Raw genomic sequence first — 17,480 nt, 5'->3', positions numbered from 1 at the left:
ATTGTTGTTGTTAATGATAATAATGTTTGAATGTGGAAAGGGGAACTGGAATTATGAAATACGGCCAAGTGCCAAGAATGACTTTATAATTGTGGCCACTAGTGCTAATGAATCAATAGGATATGAAAGAAGTATGATGTGAGATGATTGACTGAAAAAGGTAATGTCTTGGGTGAGACGGCCTAGCCGATCGGGCCATGATTAGACGCCATGCCGCACACATGGTGGTGACTGTGCTGGAAATTATAATGAAATTGTTGTTATGGTTGATGTCTCAAATGAGACAAACTAGCCGATCGGGTCATGATCGGACTCCGTGTAAGAATACGGTGGTATTGTTAATTATGGCATATTGGCACTAAATATCACCCAACCTAATAACATGGAAATTGACTTGAGAACTTATGTGATCCTTACTTGATGTTTTAGTATTGTTTGAAGCTCTTATTGAATTCTTCATCGTTCCCCCTTGTATTATTATTCATTCTATTGAGATGGTGTTTAGTTTTACATACTAGTACTATTCGACAGTACTAATGTCCCTTTTGCCGGGGGAGCTGCATCTTTAAATGGATGCAGGTGATTCCATAGCAGGCAGTGTTGATCAGCGATAGTGGTACATCCTCTTCCCGGCAGACTTGGTGAGCCCCACTTCATCCCGGGGTCACGTATTGTACCTTTTGTTCATATTATTATCACGTCCCAAGGTATAGCCGGGGCCTTGTTGACGGCACTATCATAACACTATATTGTATCTTTTTGAGGCTCTGTAGACACTATGTGGTTTGTACATGGGTGCTAGAAAAGTCAAACAGAATATGTTGTATTTTGATCTCTTATTCTACTCAAATCATAAGAATGTGTGTATCTTGAAACGTAAAAATTATGTAACCAATGAGACGGTTTAGTATTATATATATGATCTTCATACTGTCTAATTAATGAAATTATGTCTTCTCTTGATAATGGGTGAGTTGGGTAGAAAGTATCTAACAAGCTTGCTTGACCGGGTTCACTCGGTTGAGCGCCGGTCATGCTTCCCGAGGTTGGGGCGTGACAAAGGAGCTCTCGTCTTCCAAAATCAGCAGAGGCAGCAGTTTCAGCCTCAACAGTCTAATCAGCCTGGCCCAGAAGATCTAATGAAGTCCTTTATTCTGAAAACTGATGAGAGGCTTGAAACTCATAGTGCAGCTATACGGGAACATGGAGCAGCTATCAAAGAAATAGGTACTTGGTTTCAAAACATGGAAAGACAAGTTGGGCAACTAGCCACTCTTTTGTCTGAGAGGATTCCAGGAACTCTGCCGGCTGATACTGAGAGAAATCCCAAAGAAATAGTGAATGCTGTAACTCTGAGAAGTGGGAAAGTATTGAAAAATCACACCCCAGTCCAAAATGATATGGAACTTGAAAAAGAAAGTGGGGAGCAGCTAAAGAATGATATTGATAAGAAGAAGAAAGGCAATAAGGAAGCTGACAAAAAGAAGAAGTGCAGTAGAAAAATTTAAATGAAAGCAACAAAGTTCTCATATAAAACAGCCATGAATTCAACTTAAAATTAAGTTCACAACCAGCCAACAGTGATGCCACAACAAACAACATACTACTCTTTTGAAACTCGCAAGTTCTAGTCTTTACGATCGAGCTACAACTCGTTGAAGCTTAGATGTTGGAAAGAGCGACATAAACTTACCTTGGAACAAGTAGAACCCACGAAACCTAGTCCTTCTTCATCCAAAATCAATCCCCCGATGCAGATACAAGAAGGAGAAAGGGAAATTAGCAAGTTGTCCGGGTTTTTTGGTACTAGAATCGCTTCGTATCACCCGAAATCACCTAGGGTTTGTGTGGGATTTTTGGGGGAGGAGTTGCAGGGGTTTTCTCCTATGTTTTGCTCATGAGTTTATGTTGAAAATGTGAGATAAGCATCCCATATAAAGGGACCCTTGGCCGCCCTCAATCTGCCCCTTTTTGGGGATTTATTATGTCCCTTCATTTAAGCAAGTAGGTAATGCACCTACTTGTCACCTACTAGTTTGTGCAGTCTCACAAAAATAATAATATCTCTCTACTCCAATGTCATATTGATGACAGATTTAATGCGTTAATTCCAAGTATACTGGGAGAAATGCTCAAGTACATTTGACCTAGTTTTCAACACCTTATGAATGTAACTTGTGATGACCTCTGCCAACTTTTGTTCCACAACTCGCTTGACTTCAAAACTTAACACACGACTATCATACGACTAAAATAACTCATAAAATAACCTCCTTATCATATTAAGCACTGATGGTAGTCTATAATCTCGTATTTTAGTCGCTTATTGCACTCTAATTCACTGCACTTTATTTGTTTTGAACTTTAATTGATAGTGTTTTGCACTTATTGTATGTTTTATGTCTTGTTAGAGTGATTTCGAGCTATGTAGATGTATGGAATGAATTCAAGAACACCAAACGTAAAAAAAGAAAAAGAAAATAAAAAAAATAAAAGAAACATTCATGAATTAACACTACAAACTATTTCAAATACTATTGATTGCCAATCCCCGGCAACGATGCCAAAATTTGACGAGCTCGAATCACACACTTAAATATGCTCGCTAGTCGAATATAGTATAATATAATATCGTATCCACAAGAATTGGAGTTAAACAATATTATCGTAGTTTGTAGCTAGATTTCTGTCCAATATGATCAACAATCGAGATTTATATTATTAATAACTAAAATTAACTAAGAATCTAAAGTTATTGACTAATGACTATCGCAACAAAGATAAGCAAGGAAGGTTATCAATGTGAGAAAACATGGGTTGATAGGATAGGTGTAAAATAATTGTTGGGATCTAACTCTATATAATTCACTTTTAATATTTAAGTGAGTCTCTCGAATTCACTCAGTTATTAGTTCAAACGTTTAGTAGAAAATCCTCTCTCGATTAAGTCTCAACCTCACGAGATGAACCAATTTAAGCAGGTGAAAATATGCAAGAACGCATAGTGGATTGGTCTTTAGAAGAACCTCTCTCGATTATCCTCCTAACTAGGTTTAATCAATGATTCAACTAGTCTTTTTTGATTACTAAGAAGAATCAATGAACTCAACTAACAATATAATGCAAGGATATCACAAGTTATGCCTCTCTCGATTACATGAACAAGTGAATATAGATGCAACAGTTAAATCATCCTACAATGCTTCAATACATAAACTCGAGTAATAATCCACAAACAAATATCAAAACACCACATCCATCAAACCCTAAAGAGAACTACTCTAAAGATATGAAGCAATTCATCACAAATATGTTTAAAGTAAAGGAAAAGATAAAATGATCCAAACTCGTGTCTTGAGTGAGGATTGAATGATGAACTCCTTGTGCTTTTGCTCTTCCAACTCCTCCTTGGCCTCCTTAGGTCGAATATGTATCAAAAGTCAAGAAAATAATATTTTTCCATGTATTTATACCAAGTAGGGTCGGGCCCAAACAAAATTACCTTTTCCTACACGAAATAGGACAACTACTCTATAAAATTTGCACATGTGCCGCACTAGTGATGATTTCTCAGAATACGGAATTTTCCTTGCTTTTTGATATCCAGATGTGGTTTTTGACTCCCGAATGCGATCCCGGCTTAATCCCTTGGGCTTTTACTCAGACTTCAAAGCTCCAAATAGCCCGAATTCATTCTATACATCTACATATCTTAGATTCACTCCTACAAGGCATAAAACACATAATAAGTGTAAAATACTACCAATTAAAGCTCAAAACAAATAAAGTGCAGTGAATTAAAGTGAAATAAGCGACTAAAATACGAGATTATAGCCTACCATCTGTGCTTAACATGATAAGGACGTTATGTTATGAGTTATTTTAGTCGTATGATAGTCGTGTGTTAAGTTTTCAAGTCAAGCGAGTTGTGGAACAAAAGTTGGCAAAGGTCATCACAAGTTACATTCATAAGGTGCTGAAAATTAGGTCAAATATAGTTGAGCTTTTCTCCCAATATACTTGGAATTAAGGGATAATCCACATACAAAATTGAAGGTCTATGAGTTTATTTTCTAACGAATTAAACCGTTCATCAATATGACATTGGACTAGAGAGATATTTGCACTTTTGTAAGACTGCGCAAACTAGTAGGTGGCAAGTAGGTGCATCACCTACTTGCTTAAATGAAGGGACAAAATAAATACCCCAAAAAGGGCAGATTGAGGGCCGCCAAGGGTCCCTTTATATGGGATGATTATCTCACATTTTCAACATAATCTCATGAGAAAAAAATATGAGAAAACCCATGCAACTCCTCACCCTAAAATCCTACACAAATCCTAGGTGATTTCGGGTGATACGAAGCGATTCTAGTGCCGGAAAACCTTGACAGCTTGCTAATTTCCCTTTCCTCTTCTTGTAGCTTCATTGGGGGGCTGATTTTGGATGAAGAGGGACTAGGTTTCGTGGGTTCTACGTATTCCAAGGCAAGTTTATGCCTCTCTTTCCAACATCTAAGCTTCAATGAGTTGTAGCTCGATCGTAAAGACTAGAACTTGCGAGTTTCGAAATAGTAGTATGCTGTTTGTTGTGGCATTACTGTTGGCTGATTGTGAACTTAATTTTAAGTTGAATTTATGGTTGTTTTATATTAGAAGAGGCTTAATTATATATTGTTGGTTGTGTTTCTCTATTTGAAAGAAAAGATAAGTCAGAAACGTGTTTTAGTAATCATAAAAATAAGTTTTGAGTTGCTGAAATTGTGGGACTGTTATGGGGTCATTTGAAAGTTGTATTGTAGCTAAAAATTAGTAGAGAAAATTGAATATGTGGCAGTTAATGTTATTGATAAACCGAGCTTGTCGCTCAAAATAGTTGTTGAAGTAATTAGAGAGCTTATTGTGAATTGTATTGTTGTTGTTTGGGATGTTTGGTAACTTTTAATAACTTATGGGATGTAGTAAAAACAGGGGAGGTGCTGTCTGTTTTCTTATAAAATATTGGTTTTAAAATATGAGAGTTACAACGCTTATATGATGAAGCCGAAGTCGTTTTACTCATTGTAGACGTAAGAAGATCATATTGAGCTTGGTTGACGATTAAAGAGAAGATTGCAAAGGTATGTTAAGGCTATCCCTTCTTTCTTTTTGGCTTGATGCATATGATATCATTTGTTCATGGGTTATAGAAAATACCTAAGTTGATAAAGTGTATTTCATGATATCAACCGAAGACATATTGAACTTATGACATCCCGAGAGATCCTATTGACTTACTTCTTATGCATTGCATTCATTTATACATGTACATTGACCCATGACTAGATGGCGTTATATACACGTATATTATATGTATATGGGGTATGGGAAATGTTATGGCATATATAGGCACCACCACCTGATCAGCTGGTATACGTTGATAATTTCGCCCACAGAGGCCGAGATGATATGATGGGATGCCCTCAGAGGCTTGATGATATTATATACGCATATACCTATGCATGATATGATATTTATATGCATATGCATGACATTATAAACGTTTCATGACTAACAGAGCTATTCAGACTTATAGGTTGAGTTTCTTACTCCATGTTTCTATTATGTCTTTTATATACTGCTTTCATACCTTACATACACGGTACTTTATTTGTAGTGATGTCCCTTTTGCCTAGGGACACTGCGTTTCATGTTCGAAGGTCCCGATAGACAGGTTAACAGTTCTCCTAGTAGGCTATCAGCTCAGCGAAAGGTGTTAGTGCATTCCAGTTGCTCCGGAGTTGTCTATTTGGTCAGTATGATTTGGAAATGTATTGATTGCTATGGCGGAACCCTATCCCGATCTTTGTGACGTTTATGTACTCTTGATTTGTAACGGTTTCAACCTTAATCCCATCCAAAAAATGGAGAATAAATTGATAAAAAATATTCAATGGATACATAGATCCTATTATGAAATGAGAAAGATAGAAGAAAAAAGTTTATTTATATTTGAGAAGACAATAAAAGAGAAAATAGGTTGGGGCAATTAATGGGATTTCATGTGATTCAGGATTAAAAAGGAAAAGATTTTGAAAATAAGTAGTCCGGTAAATACTTTAGATTGCATAGGTACATGTTGTAAGACAAATTAGAGTAACGGGTAATTAAAATTGTCCCATTTTTATAGCTTCCTTTCCATTCAGACGGTATTTTACTCGAGAATATTGAACCCAAAACCTCTTCATGTCTCTAATTAACTAGATTTAGTGTACCTGCGTTGCACGTGTATTATGCGTTATACACAAAAGAGCGTATTTTAATTAGGTAGAATAAGAATGAATTAAGTATAAAGGAAATTCATGATGCAACAAATATTTAAATGGTAAACTGTATAAAATAGTGCATATTAAATTGAATAAGAATAAATTAAGTGTAATAGCAATTGACGATGCAAAAAAAGTTATTACTTATAACGTCCACTTTCTTGTAACATTTCTTGCAAGAAGAATACCATGGTTCGTCTTTATTCATTATATCTTTTATTCTTGCATTAAATTTAAAATATGTATCCTGCAAAAAAATATATAAAAATAGGTTAAATAGGACACTTTTAAAAAGTATAAATATTTCTAAAGTAGTTGGAAGAATTTACCTCTTTATTGTCAAACGAATCATCTTTGTGATCCTCAATCTTCACTTCCTGGGCATTTTTTAGTTGTATACTTGGCAATAGACTAATATCTATGTTTTTTGCCTTCTTGTAGTCATGCATGCATATTGTGTAATTATTAAATAATAATAACTATATTTTACTAAGATTGCTTTAACTTTAAAAAACCCAAGCAAATATTATCATTTTTGGAGAGCTATTGCCTTTTCAAACTTTGGATTTATCATTATACTACTAGCATATGTATTATATATTGAAAAACTTCCTTCACAGATAAAAAAGAGGTTAAATATAATAAAAAATTCAACCATTTACAAAAAATACCAAAGTTCTTGATGTATTACCTCTATATGATGTTTTCCTAATATCACATGCGCAACAACAGATTTTTCATCAATCAATTTTTGTAGCACATGATCGTCTATCTCTGAGAAATCATTCCATAAGATTACAGCCTTTCTATCAACTCTGAAATTTACAATTAAACATATTAAACCATTAACGTCTTAATTACGAAGAAATATTTAATATATTGAACTAAAACTTCCAACTTACATCTCGTTGATAATGTAACGACCTGGCCAGTCGTTTTGAGAGTAATAGCCCTGATCCCTATTTTCTGCTTTTTCCGTGTCTGTTTATGCTTATGTGACTTGCCGGGAGGTCTTGTTTTTGGTTTCAGAGTAGTTTAGGACACGTAGTCCCTAAAACGGAAGCTTAAGCCTTAGGATTTTAACCGTAATCGGAACTATGTGAAGATGACTCCGGAACGGAGTTCTGTTAGCTCTGTTGGGTGATTTTAGATTTAGGAGCGTGTCCGGAATGTGATTTGGAGGTCTGTAGTAGATTAAGGCTTGAATTGGCAAATGTTGAAATTTTGGCAAATTTGACCGGCAGTGGAAATTTTGATATCGGGGTCGGATTTGATCTCCGGGAATTGAAGTAGGTTCGTGGTGTCATTTTGGACTTGTATGCAAAATTTAACGTCAATCGGACGTGGTTTGATAGGTTTCAGCGTCGTTTGTGGAATTTGGAAGTTTAGAAGTTCTTTAGGCTTGAATCCGGGTGTAATCTATGTTTTGATGTTGTTTTGGGTGCTTCGAAGGTTTGAATAAGTTCCTTTTGGGTTATATGACTAGGTTGTATGTTTGGTTGAGCTCCCGGGGGCCTCGGGCTGATTTAGGGTGGTTAACGGACTAGATTTTGAGTTGATGAAGCAGCTGAAGTGCTGCTGTTACTGGTATACCCGCACCTGCGGAGTGGACACCGCAGGTGCGAGCCCGTAGAAGCGGGGAAGGGACCGCAAAAGTGGCCAAGGATGAGTTGAGTAGAGGTCGCAGGTGCGAAGAATTTCCCGCATATGCGATGACCGCAGAAGTGGGAAGGTGGGCGCATGAGCGAGATCGAGCCGCAGGTGTGATGGATTTCCCGCACTTGCGATAGGCGCAGATGCTATCCTTTGATCGCAAAAGCAGAGGCAACTAATAAGTGACTTTTGCAGGAGCGGGAATGTTTCCGCAGAAGCGGCACCGTAGGTGCAGATAAATGGCCGCAGGTGCGAAACGTCTGGGCAAAATGTTTAAAAGCAAGGGTTCGCGATTTTAGTAATTTCGTATTTGAAGGCCCATCGGACGGTTGGGAAGGGTTGTTTATCTTATTTGGCTTTTGTGAGGGATGTTAGTGCTGATGCTCCTACTATTGATTATGTTTCAGTGGTACGGGAATTTTCGGATGTGTTTCCTGTAGACTTGCCGGGCATGCCACCCGACAGGGATATTGACTTCGGTATTGACTTGGTGCCGGGCACTCAGCCCATTTCTATTCCATTATATCGCGTGACACTAGCTGAGTTGAAGGAATTAAAGGAGCAGCTTCAGGAACTCCTTGATAAGGGGTTTATTAGGCCTAGTGTGTCACCTTGGGGTGCACCAGTGTTGTTTGTGAAGAAGAAGGATCGTACCATGAGAATATGCATTGATTATATGCAGTTGAACAAAGTTAGAATCAAGAACAAGTATCTTTTGCCGCGTATTGATGATTTGTTTGACCAGCTTCAAGGAGCAAGGGTGTTCTCCAAGATTGATTTGAGGTCTGGGTATCACTAGTTGAAGATTCGGTACTCGGATATCCTAAAGACAGCATTCAGGACCCGTTATGGTCATTATGAGTTTCTTGTGATGTCTTTTGGGTTGACCAATGCTCCAGCAGCATTCATGCATTTGATGAATAGTGTGTTTCAAACTTTTCTTGACTTATTTGTCATAATGTTCATTGATGGCATCCTGGTGTACTCTCATAGACAAGAGGAGCATGCCCATCATTTGAGGGTTGTATTGTAGCGGTTGAGGGAGGAGAAGCTTTATGACAAGTTCTCCAAATATGAGTTTTGGCTCAGCTCAGTGGCATTCTTGGGGTACGTGTTGTCCAGTGAGGGTATTCAGGTGGATCCAAAGAAGATAGAGGCGGTTCAGAGTTGGCCCAGGTCGTCCTCAGCTATAGATATTCGGAGCTTTCTTTGCTTGGCAAATTATTATTGTCGCTTCGTGGAGGGCTTCTCGTCTATTGCGTCGCCCTTGACCAAATTGACCATGAAGGGTCCTCCTTTTAGGTGGTCGGATGAGTGTGAGGAGAGTTTTCAGAAGCTCAAGACTGCCTTGAGCACAACTCCAATTCTAGTTTTGCCATCATCTTCACGCTCTTATGCAGTGTATTGTGATGTTTCTCTGATCGGCATTGGATGTGTGTTGATGCAGGAGGGTAGAGTGATTGCTTATGCTTCGCGCCAGTGGAAGACTCATAAGAAGAACTACCCTGTTCATGATTTGGAATTAGCTGCCATCGTTCAATATTTTGAGGCATTATCTCTACGGTGTGTCTTGTGAGGTGATTACGGATCATCGGAGTCTCCAACACTTGTTCAAACAAAAGGATCTAAATTTGAGGCAGCGAAGATGGTTGGAGCTGCTAAAAGACTACGATATCACCATTCTGTATCAAACCGGGAAGGCCAATGTGGTGGTCGATGCCTTGAGTAGAAAGGCGGGGAGTATGGGTAGTCTTGCATTTATTCCCGTTAGGGAGAGACCTCTTGCATTCGATGTTCAGGCTTTGTCCAACCAGTTCTCGGTCTTCTTTATATGATCGCATCAGAGAGTGCCAATATGATGATCCCCATTTGCTTTTCCTTAACGATACAGTTCAGCACGGTGATGCCAGAGATGTGACTATTGGAGATGATAGGGTATTGAGGATGCAGGGTCGGATTTGTTTGCTCAATGTGGATGGGTTACGTGAGTTGATTCTTGAGGAGGCCCATAGTTTGTGGTATTCCATTCATCCGGGTGCAGCGAAGATGTATCAGGATTTGAGACAACACTATTGGTGGAGGAGAATGAAGAAAGATGTAGTAGGGTTTGTAGCTTGGTTCCTTAGCTGTCAGCAGGTGAAGTGTGAGCATCATAGACCGGGTAGATTGCTTTAGAGGTTAGAGATTTAAGAATGGAAGTGGGAGTGGATCACCATGGATTTTTTATTTGGACTCCCACGGACTTTGAGAAAGTTCGATGCTATTTGGGTGATTATGGATCGGTTGACCAAGTCTGCGTACTTCATTCCAATTGGTATTACCTATTCTTCGGAGCGGTTGGATGAGATTTACATCCGAGAGATTGTTCACCTTCACGATGTGCTAGTTTTCATCATTTCAGATAGAGGCACATAGTTTACATCCCAGTTTTGGAGAGACATGCAGCAAGAGTTGGGTACCCAGGTTGAGTTGAGCACAGCATTTCACCCTCAGACGGACGGACAGTCCGAGCGCACTATCCAAATATTGGAGGACATGCTACGCGCTTATGCAATTAATTTTTGGGGTTCTTGGGATTATATTCTGCCACTTGCGGAGTTTTCTTACAACAATAGTTATCAGTCGAGCATCCACATGGCCCCATATGAGGCTTTGTATGGGAGGCGGTGTAGATCCCCGGTGGGTTGGTTTAAGCCCGGTGAGGCTAGGCTTTTGGGTACAGACTTGGTTCAGGATGCATTGAACAAGGTTAAATTGAATCAAGAGCGGCTTCGTACGGCGCAGTCCTCACAGAAGAGTTATACCAACAAAAAGGTCTGTGATGTATCTTACATGCTTGGGGAGAAGGTTCTGTTGAAGGTTTCACCCATGAAGGGTGTTATGAGATTCGGGAAGAAGGGCAAGTTGAGCCCTCAGTTTATTGGGCCTTTTGAGGTACTTCAGAGGATTGGGAAGGTGCCTTACAAGCTTGCCCTACCACCTTGATTTTTGAGTGTGCATCCAGTATTTCATGTTTCTATACTCCTAAAGTATATCAGCGATCCGTCTCATATTTTAATTTCAGCACGGTTCAGTTGGATGGTGATTTGACTTATGATGTGGAGCCGGTGGCCATTTTGGATCGGCAGGTTTGGAAGTTGAGGTCAAAAGATATAGCTTCAGTGAAGGTGCAGTGGAGAGGTCAGCTCGTGGAGAAGGCTACTTAGGAGACCGAGCGGTAGATGCGGAGCAGATATCCACGCCTATTTGAGACTCCAGGTATGTTTCTAAACCCGTTCGAGGAGGAACGTTGGTTTAAGAGGGGAAGGATGTAACGACACGGCCGATTGTATCAAGAGTTGTAGCCACGTTCCATTATTTTTTGCTTCTTTTGTGCTTTATAGCTGTTATATGACTTATCGGGTTAGTTGGTTCGGGTCCGGAGTGAATTTAAGGTGAATTGAGACACTTAGTCTCTTCATTAAAAGCTTAAGTTTGAAAAGTCGACCGGATGTCGACTTATGTGTAAACGACCTCGGATTGGAATTTTGATGGTTCCGTTCGCTCCGTTGGGTGATTCTGGACTTAGGAGCATGTTCGGATTGTGATTTGGAGGTCGGGAGTTGAATTATGCTTGAAATGGCTAAAGTGGGAACTTTGAAAACTTTGAGCGGTAGTGGACCTTTTGATATCGGGGTCGGATTCCGATTTCGAAAGTTGCAGTAGGTTCTTGGGGGTCATTTGTGACTTGTTAGCAAAATTTGAGGCCAATCGGACGTGATTTGATCGGCTTCGGCGTCGTTTGTAGAATTTGTAAATTTTGAAGTTCATTAGGCTTGAATCCGTGTGTAATTCATGTTTTTGATGTTGTTTGAGGGGGTTTGAGAATTCGGCTAAGTTCGTATTGGGATATAATACTAGTTGGTATGTTTGGTTGAGGTCCCGGTGGGCCTCCGGTTGATTTCGGATGGCTAACAGATGAAGTTTTGAAGTTGTAGGCTTGCTGAAGTTTTTCCACTGCTGGTGTAATCGCACCTGCGGAGTGGGAACCGCAGGTGCATGCCCGCAGAAGCGGAAGGTATGCCGCAGAAGCGGCTAAGGGAATGAAGCAGTAGAAGGTCGTAGGTGGATGGTTTTCCTGCATCTGCGCAATCGCAGATGCGGCAAAAGGGCCACAAAAGCAGATTTGGCCTTGAATCTTGACTCCGCAGAAGCGAGTGCGCTGATGTGGAGAAATGGGGCGCGGGTGCAGAGTTTGGCGCAGAAGCGGGCTATGGGGGCGCACCTGCGTGACTGTAGAAGCGTCCAAGTTGACGCAGGTGCGGAAGGCCTGGGCAGAGTCTAAAAATGCGAGACTACGCGATTTTGGCTTCATTTCATCATTTTGAGCTCGGATTTTGGAGATTTGGAGAGGGATTTTCAAGTGAAATTCCTGAGGTAAGATCATTGTGTCCATTTTTCTACAATAATTATGTATCCCCACTGATTTTCCGCCTAGATGGTGTGTTGTTTAGGTGTAATTTAGGGTTTGAGGCTATGGATTTAGAGAATGAACTTTGGGGATTTGAATGACCATTTGGTGTTGGAATTTGGTAAATTTGGTATGGTTAGACTCGTGAGTGAATGGGCTTTCAGATTTTATGACTTTTGTCGGATTTCGAGACTTGGGCCCGGGGGCCGGTTTTGGGCCGATTTCGGATTTTGGCTATAATTCCATATTTTTCTTGTGGAATTTATTCCTTTAGCCTATATTGATTGTATTGTACTGCTTGTTGCTAGATTCAGGACGTTTGGAGACCTATTTGAGGGGCAAGGGAATTTTGGAGTAGAGTTTAGCCCGGTTTGAGGTAAGTAACACTTTCAAACTTGGTTCTGAGGGTTCAAAACCCTGAATTATGTGTTATGTGATTGGTATTGAGGTGACGCACATGCTAAGTGACGGGCGGGCGGGCGTGCACCATGAGAATTGTGACCTGGTAGACTCCATGGCACCGTATAATGGTTCTATCTTGTTGATATCCGTGTTTTCATCATGTGATAAAGTAATTGAACTATCATTCATGCTAGATATCATGCGTAGGTTTTATGCCGGTACTGTTGGGACCCATAGTGGTCGTTTCTTGCTGTCATCTTACTGATTTAATTGATATTTCGTACTCAATTATATTCATGCATTTCATATCATATCTCAGTCTCTGTGGTTATTTGTTGGTAGATCATATCATTGTTTCGGGCTAGTTTTCATGACATTGTGAGCCCGTGCGTGAGACTGGAGAGATTTCTGGCAGAGTGAGGCCGAGAGCCTAACTACGAGTGACAGTTAAGGGATCGAGCTGCACGCCACAATGGTTATACTGATTTGTGATAGCGCTTGGGCTGTAGGAGCCCCTCTAGAGTCTGCCCATACCCCCAGTGAGCGAGGTTGATATTATTGAGGGATAGATCTTCCATAGACATGGATCTTGTGTGAAGCATTTTATACCTGGAGATGGATCTTCTCCACGGGCTAGATTTGCCCTACTCGGTATTAGGTGATTGATGGTCAGTGACGTATATCTTCTGGGATGGATCGTCCCTGGGTCGTCTGGGCCATATACAATACCGAGTGATTGAGCATTTGAGAGTGTAAGCACATGAGGTCGTCGGCATGGTGCATCACATATAGCATGTGCATTGACATGGTAGAAGTAGAGGAGCTATACTTTGCATATCATTCAGATTGATCCATTTTAGTGTCTTAAGATATCTATCGAACATGAAAGCATATCTACATCTCTGCACTATTATTTTCTGTATTGAATTGTGCCAGTTGAGATCGTCACTACTTCAGCCCACAGTTTGGGTTTGTTACTTACTGAGTTGGTTGTACTCACACTACACCTTGCACCTCGTGTGCAGATCCAGGTACTTCTGGTTACGGCAACTGCTCATTGAGGAGACATGATCTCGGAGACTATCGAGGTAGTTGCATGGCGTTCGCCGGCTTTAACTCTCCTTCATTATCTTTCTTTGTAATTCATTTTTTGCTCCTTAGACATTATAGTAGAGTATATTCAGACATAGATGCTCATGTACTCAGTGACACCCCGGTTTCGGGATAGATTGTATCGTGTTGTGGGTTTATTTCTATTCCAAAAATGTTTTTCTTAAGTATTAATTACTTCCGTCTATATTTTTAAACTTTTACTGTATTAAGATAGTTGAGTAGTGTCTTGCCTGGTTCCACGTTAGGCGTCATCGCGACGGTTGGTTTTTGGGTTGTCATAAAATGCGAGGTTACCCAATCCAGTGTTCGCAAAAGTGAGGCTCGCGTATGCGAGCCAGACCTCGCAAATGCGAGATCTGCATCAGAACACCGGAAAATTGATGAAGCCTGCAATTCTAAGTCCAAAAGGGACATGTAGTCTATCCAAAACTCATTTGAGTCCCTCGGGCTCCAAAACAAACATGTACAAAAGTGTAATAACATCATACGAACTAGCCCCGCGCAATCAAAACACCAAAATAATGACTAGAACTACAAATCACACATAAATATGCATTAAATTTTAAAAGAAACTCAAGAACTACCAAACCTAGGAAATCTTTAAGCCTTCAAGTTACTTGTTTTCAACAAATCAGGTAAAATTATGTTAGGGACTTCCGAATTCAATTCGGGCACACGCCCAAGTCCCAAATCATAACTTGGACCTACCGAAATCATCAAAATACCTATCCGAGGTCGTTTTTGCAAAATGTTGACCGTGGTCAACTCAAGTTGTTTTTAAAGCGACATGAACCATGCACACATACCAAGAAATATCAAATGGAGCTAACAGAGGTCTCTGAACACAGAAATAAGGGATAATACTCAAAATGACCTACCGGGTCATCACATATTACCCTTGTTTGTTAGGTTTACATAGTCTTAGAGACTAGGTGCCATGACGACATCATAAGATAGGAATTTGTGGTCGTGACAAATTGGTATCAATGCTCTAGGATCATAGGTGTTATGAGTCATAAGCAAGTTTAGTAGAGTCTTGCGGATCGGTACGGAGATGTCTGTACATATCTTCAAGAGTCTACGGAACTGTTGGGAATCTTTGATTCCTTATTGTGCGAATTTATTGACTTCATAATCTGAGTCTTTGTCTTTCTATTCTCTCATAGATGGTGAGAACACACACTGCTGGATCCGATGATCAGACACCCGCACCCCCTACTAGAGTCGCGCGAGGCTGGGGTCAGGGCAGAGGTTGAGGCTGAGGAGGGGCACATGCTGCAGTAAGAGAACCTGTCCGAGCAGCGACAGAGGAGCCGCCAGTAGCTCCGGTTGGGTGACGGGCACTTAAGACGCTCGTTGTAGCCCCTGGACATCTGGAGACCCTAGCACAGTTTTGAGCATGTATGACACTCTAGCTTAGGCGGGATTAATTCCCCTTGAACCAGCTAGATCCTAGGCTAGGGGAGGAGCTCAGACTCTTATGGCCCGTACCCCCAAGCAGCGGGTCCACATTATTAGGTATGGGGTTTCATGCCAGTACAACCCATTATATTGGTTCAGCCTAAGGTTAGGCTAAAGGCATTTGAGGAGGAGAAGAGCAGACTTGAGAGGTTCAAGAAGTATGATCCACCTACTTTCAGCGGCACAGCTACCGAGGATGCATTGGGTTTTCTAGAGAAGTACCACCGTATTCTCTACACCATGGGTATTGTGGAGGTGAGCGGAGATGCTTTTACTACATTTCAGCTATCAGGAGTAGTGTATCGGTGGTGAAGACTTATGAGGACAGTAGGATAGCTGATGCAACACCACTCACTTGGGCTAAGTTCTCAGAGATGTTCTAGAGAGAGTTTGTTCGCCAGACCTTTCAGGATGCATGGCGCACAGAGTTTGAGCAGCTGCGTCAGGGTACTATGTTAGCGTCAGAGTATGCTATAAGATTTAGTGAGTTGTCCCAACATGCACCTGCCTTGGTTTCTACAGTCAGAGAGCGAGTCCGCACATTCATCGAGAGGATCAGTTATGGTCTTAGGTTCAGCATGGCTCGAAAGTTTGAGATGGATACCCAATGTCAGCAGGTGGTGGAGATCGCTCGGAGGTGGAGGTTATGTAGCGATGAGAGAGAGGACATGGAGGCCAAGAGTCCTCGGGATTCGGGAGGGTATAGTGGCGCTCACACTCCAGTTGAAGCCTGTCATGGTAGAGGCTATATGAGTTTCCCTATTCATTAAGCACTTACAATTGCTAGCAGTGCTCCGGCTATTCCGAGGGCTTAGGTTGCCCATTGTGCTCAGCCACTGTCCAGTGCACCTCCTACGCGGGGTGCCTTTAGTGGTCACTCTAGCTAGCCGAGCAAACCAGGGTCAGTTTCAGAAGCCACACCCACCGAGAGCTTATTTTCAGTATGGTGATACCAGACATATGGTGAGGGACTACCCCAAACTCCAGAGGGTGCACATCCAAACACTATACTGGCTCCACGGATTCCACATGGTCCACAGAGTTCACACGCCATGGTTTCTTGTCCAGTTATCGCTCCACCTGCCCCACTAGCTAGGGGTGGAGGTCAGGCGGGTAGAGGCCGCCCTAGAGGGGGAGGCGAGGCTCATTTCTATGATTTTCCTAGTAGGAAAGAGGCAGTTTCATCGGATGCTGTCATCATAAGTATTTTTCTGGTCTATCATAGGGATGCATCGGTCTTATTTGATACCGGATCAACTTATTCATATGTGTCATCTTACTTTGATCCATATTTGGATATATCTCGTGATTATTTGAGTGCTCCTGGATATGTGTCCACGCCCGTTGGAGATTCTAGTGTTGTGGATTGTGTTTATCGCCCGTGTTTAGTCATTATTGGTAGTTATGAAACCAGAGTTGATATGTTGCTGCTTAGTATGGTATACCTTGACGTGATCTTGGGCATGGATTGGTTGTCGCCATATCATGCTATTCTGGATTGTCACGCCAAGACTAAGACACTAGCTATGTCAGGTTTGCCGCGGTTGGAGTGGAGGGGTACATTGGATTATATTTCTAGCAGGGTTGTGTTCTTCCTTAAAGCACAACAGATGGTTGAGAACGGGTGTGAAGCATATATAGCCTTTGTGAGGGATGTTAGTGCCGATACTCCTACCGTTCTCGGATGTACTCAAAAAGGAAAGTATAGTAAAGTCATAGATATATACTATATTTACTTTCTTTCTTTGATATTATTTGCTAAACACTTAGGGTGAATCGCATATAGTTGATAATCAGATTAACTTGCAATGTTATAGGTTTGGTAATTTATGAAGTTTGTGCATACATATTTGAGATGTTGAATATGTTTATAACATGATTAATTAATTTAGGATCGGTGCACACTATTGATACCAAATTTTGCCGTCGTATTTTTATAAATGTCATGTATACTTTCAAAATATTATTTCTTGCATTATTACCTAATTTACATGATTCATATAAGAATTTTCTATAATTTGTAAAGCTTAAAATTGGTTTTTCTCGCATTTAATTATTTAAATATTTATTAAATATCCCTTCAAATTATTTTGGGA

At 40.7% G+C, this 17,480-nt stretch overlaps 1 protein-coding gene across 1 annotated transcript; it reads left to right on the top strand.

Annotated features, from left to right (window-relative positions):
* The first annotated feature begins 16,436 nt into the window (after positions 1-16,436).
* LOC138892353 (uncharacterized) lies at positions 16,437-17,263 on the top strand. The gene is made up of 2 exons (XM_070176061.1): positions 16,437-17,070; positions 17,202-17,263. The coding sequence occupies exons 1-2, from the start codon at positions 16,437-16,439 to the stop codon at positions 17,261-17,263; spliced, it is 696 nt and encodes a 231-aa protein (XP_070032162.1).
* The last annotated feature ends 217 nt before the right edge of the window (positions 17,264-17,480 follow it).

This window comes from Nicotiana tomentosiformis, chromosome 5 (genome assembly GCF_000390325.3).
Source record: "Nicotiana tomentosiformis chromosome 5, ASM39032v3, whole genome shotgun sequence".
NCBI lineage: Eukaryota > Viridiplantae > Streptophyta > Magnoliopsida > Solanales > Solanaceae > Nicotiana > Nicotiana tomentosiformis.
Note: the sequence above shows the minus strand (reverse complement) of the source record. Positions and strands in the feature narration are given on the sequence as shown.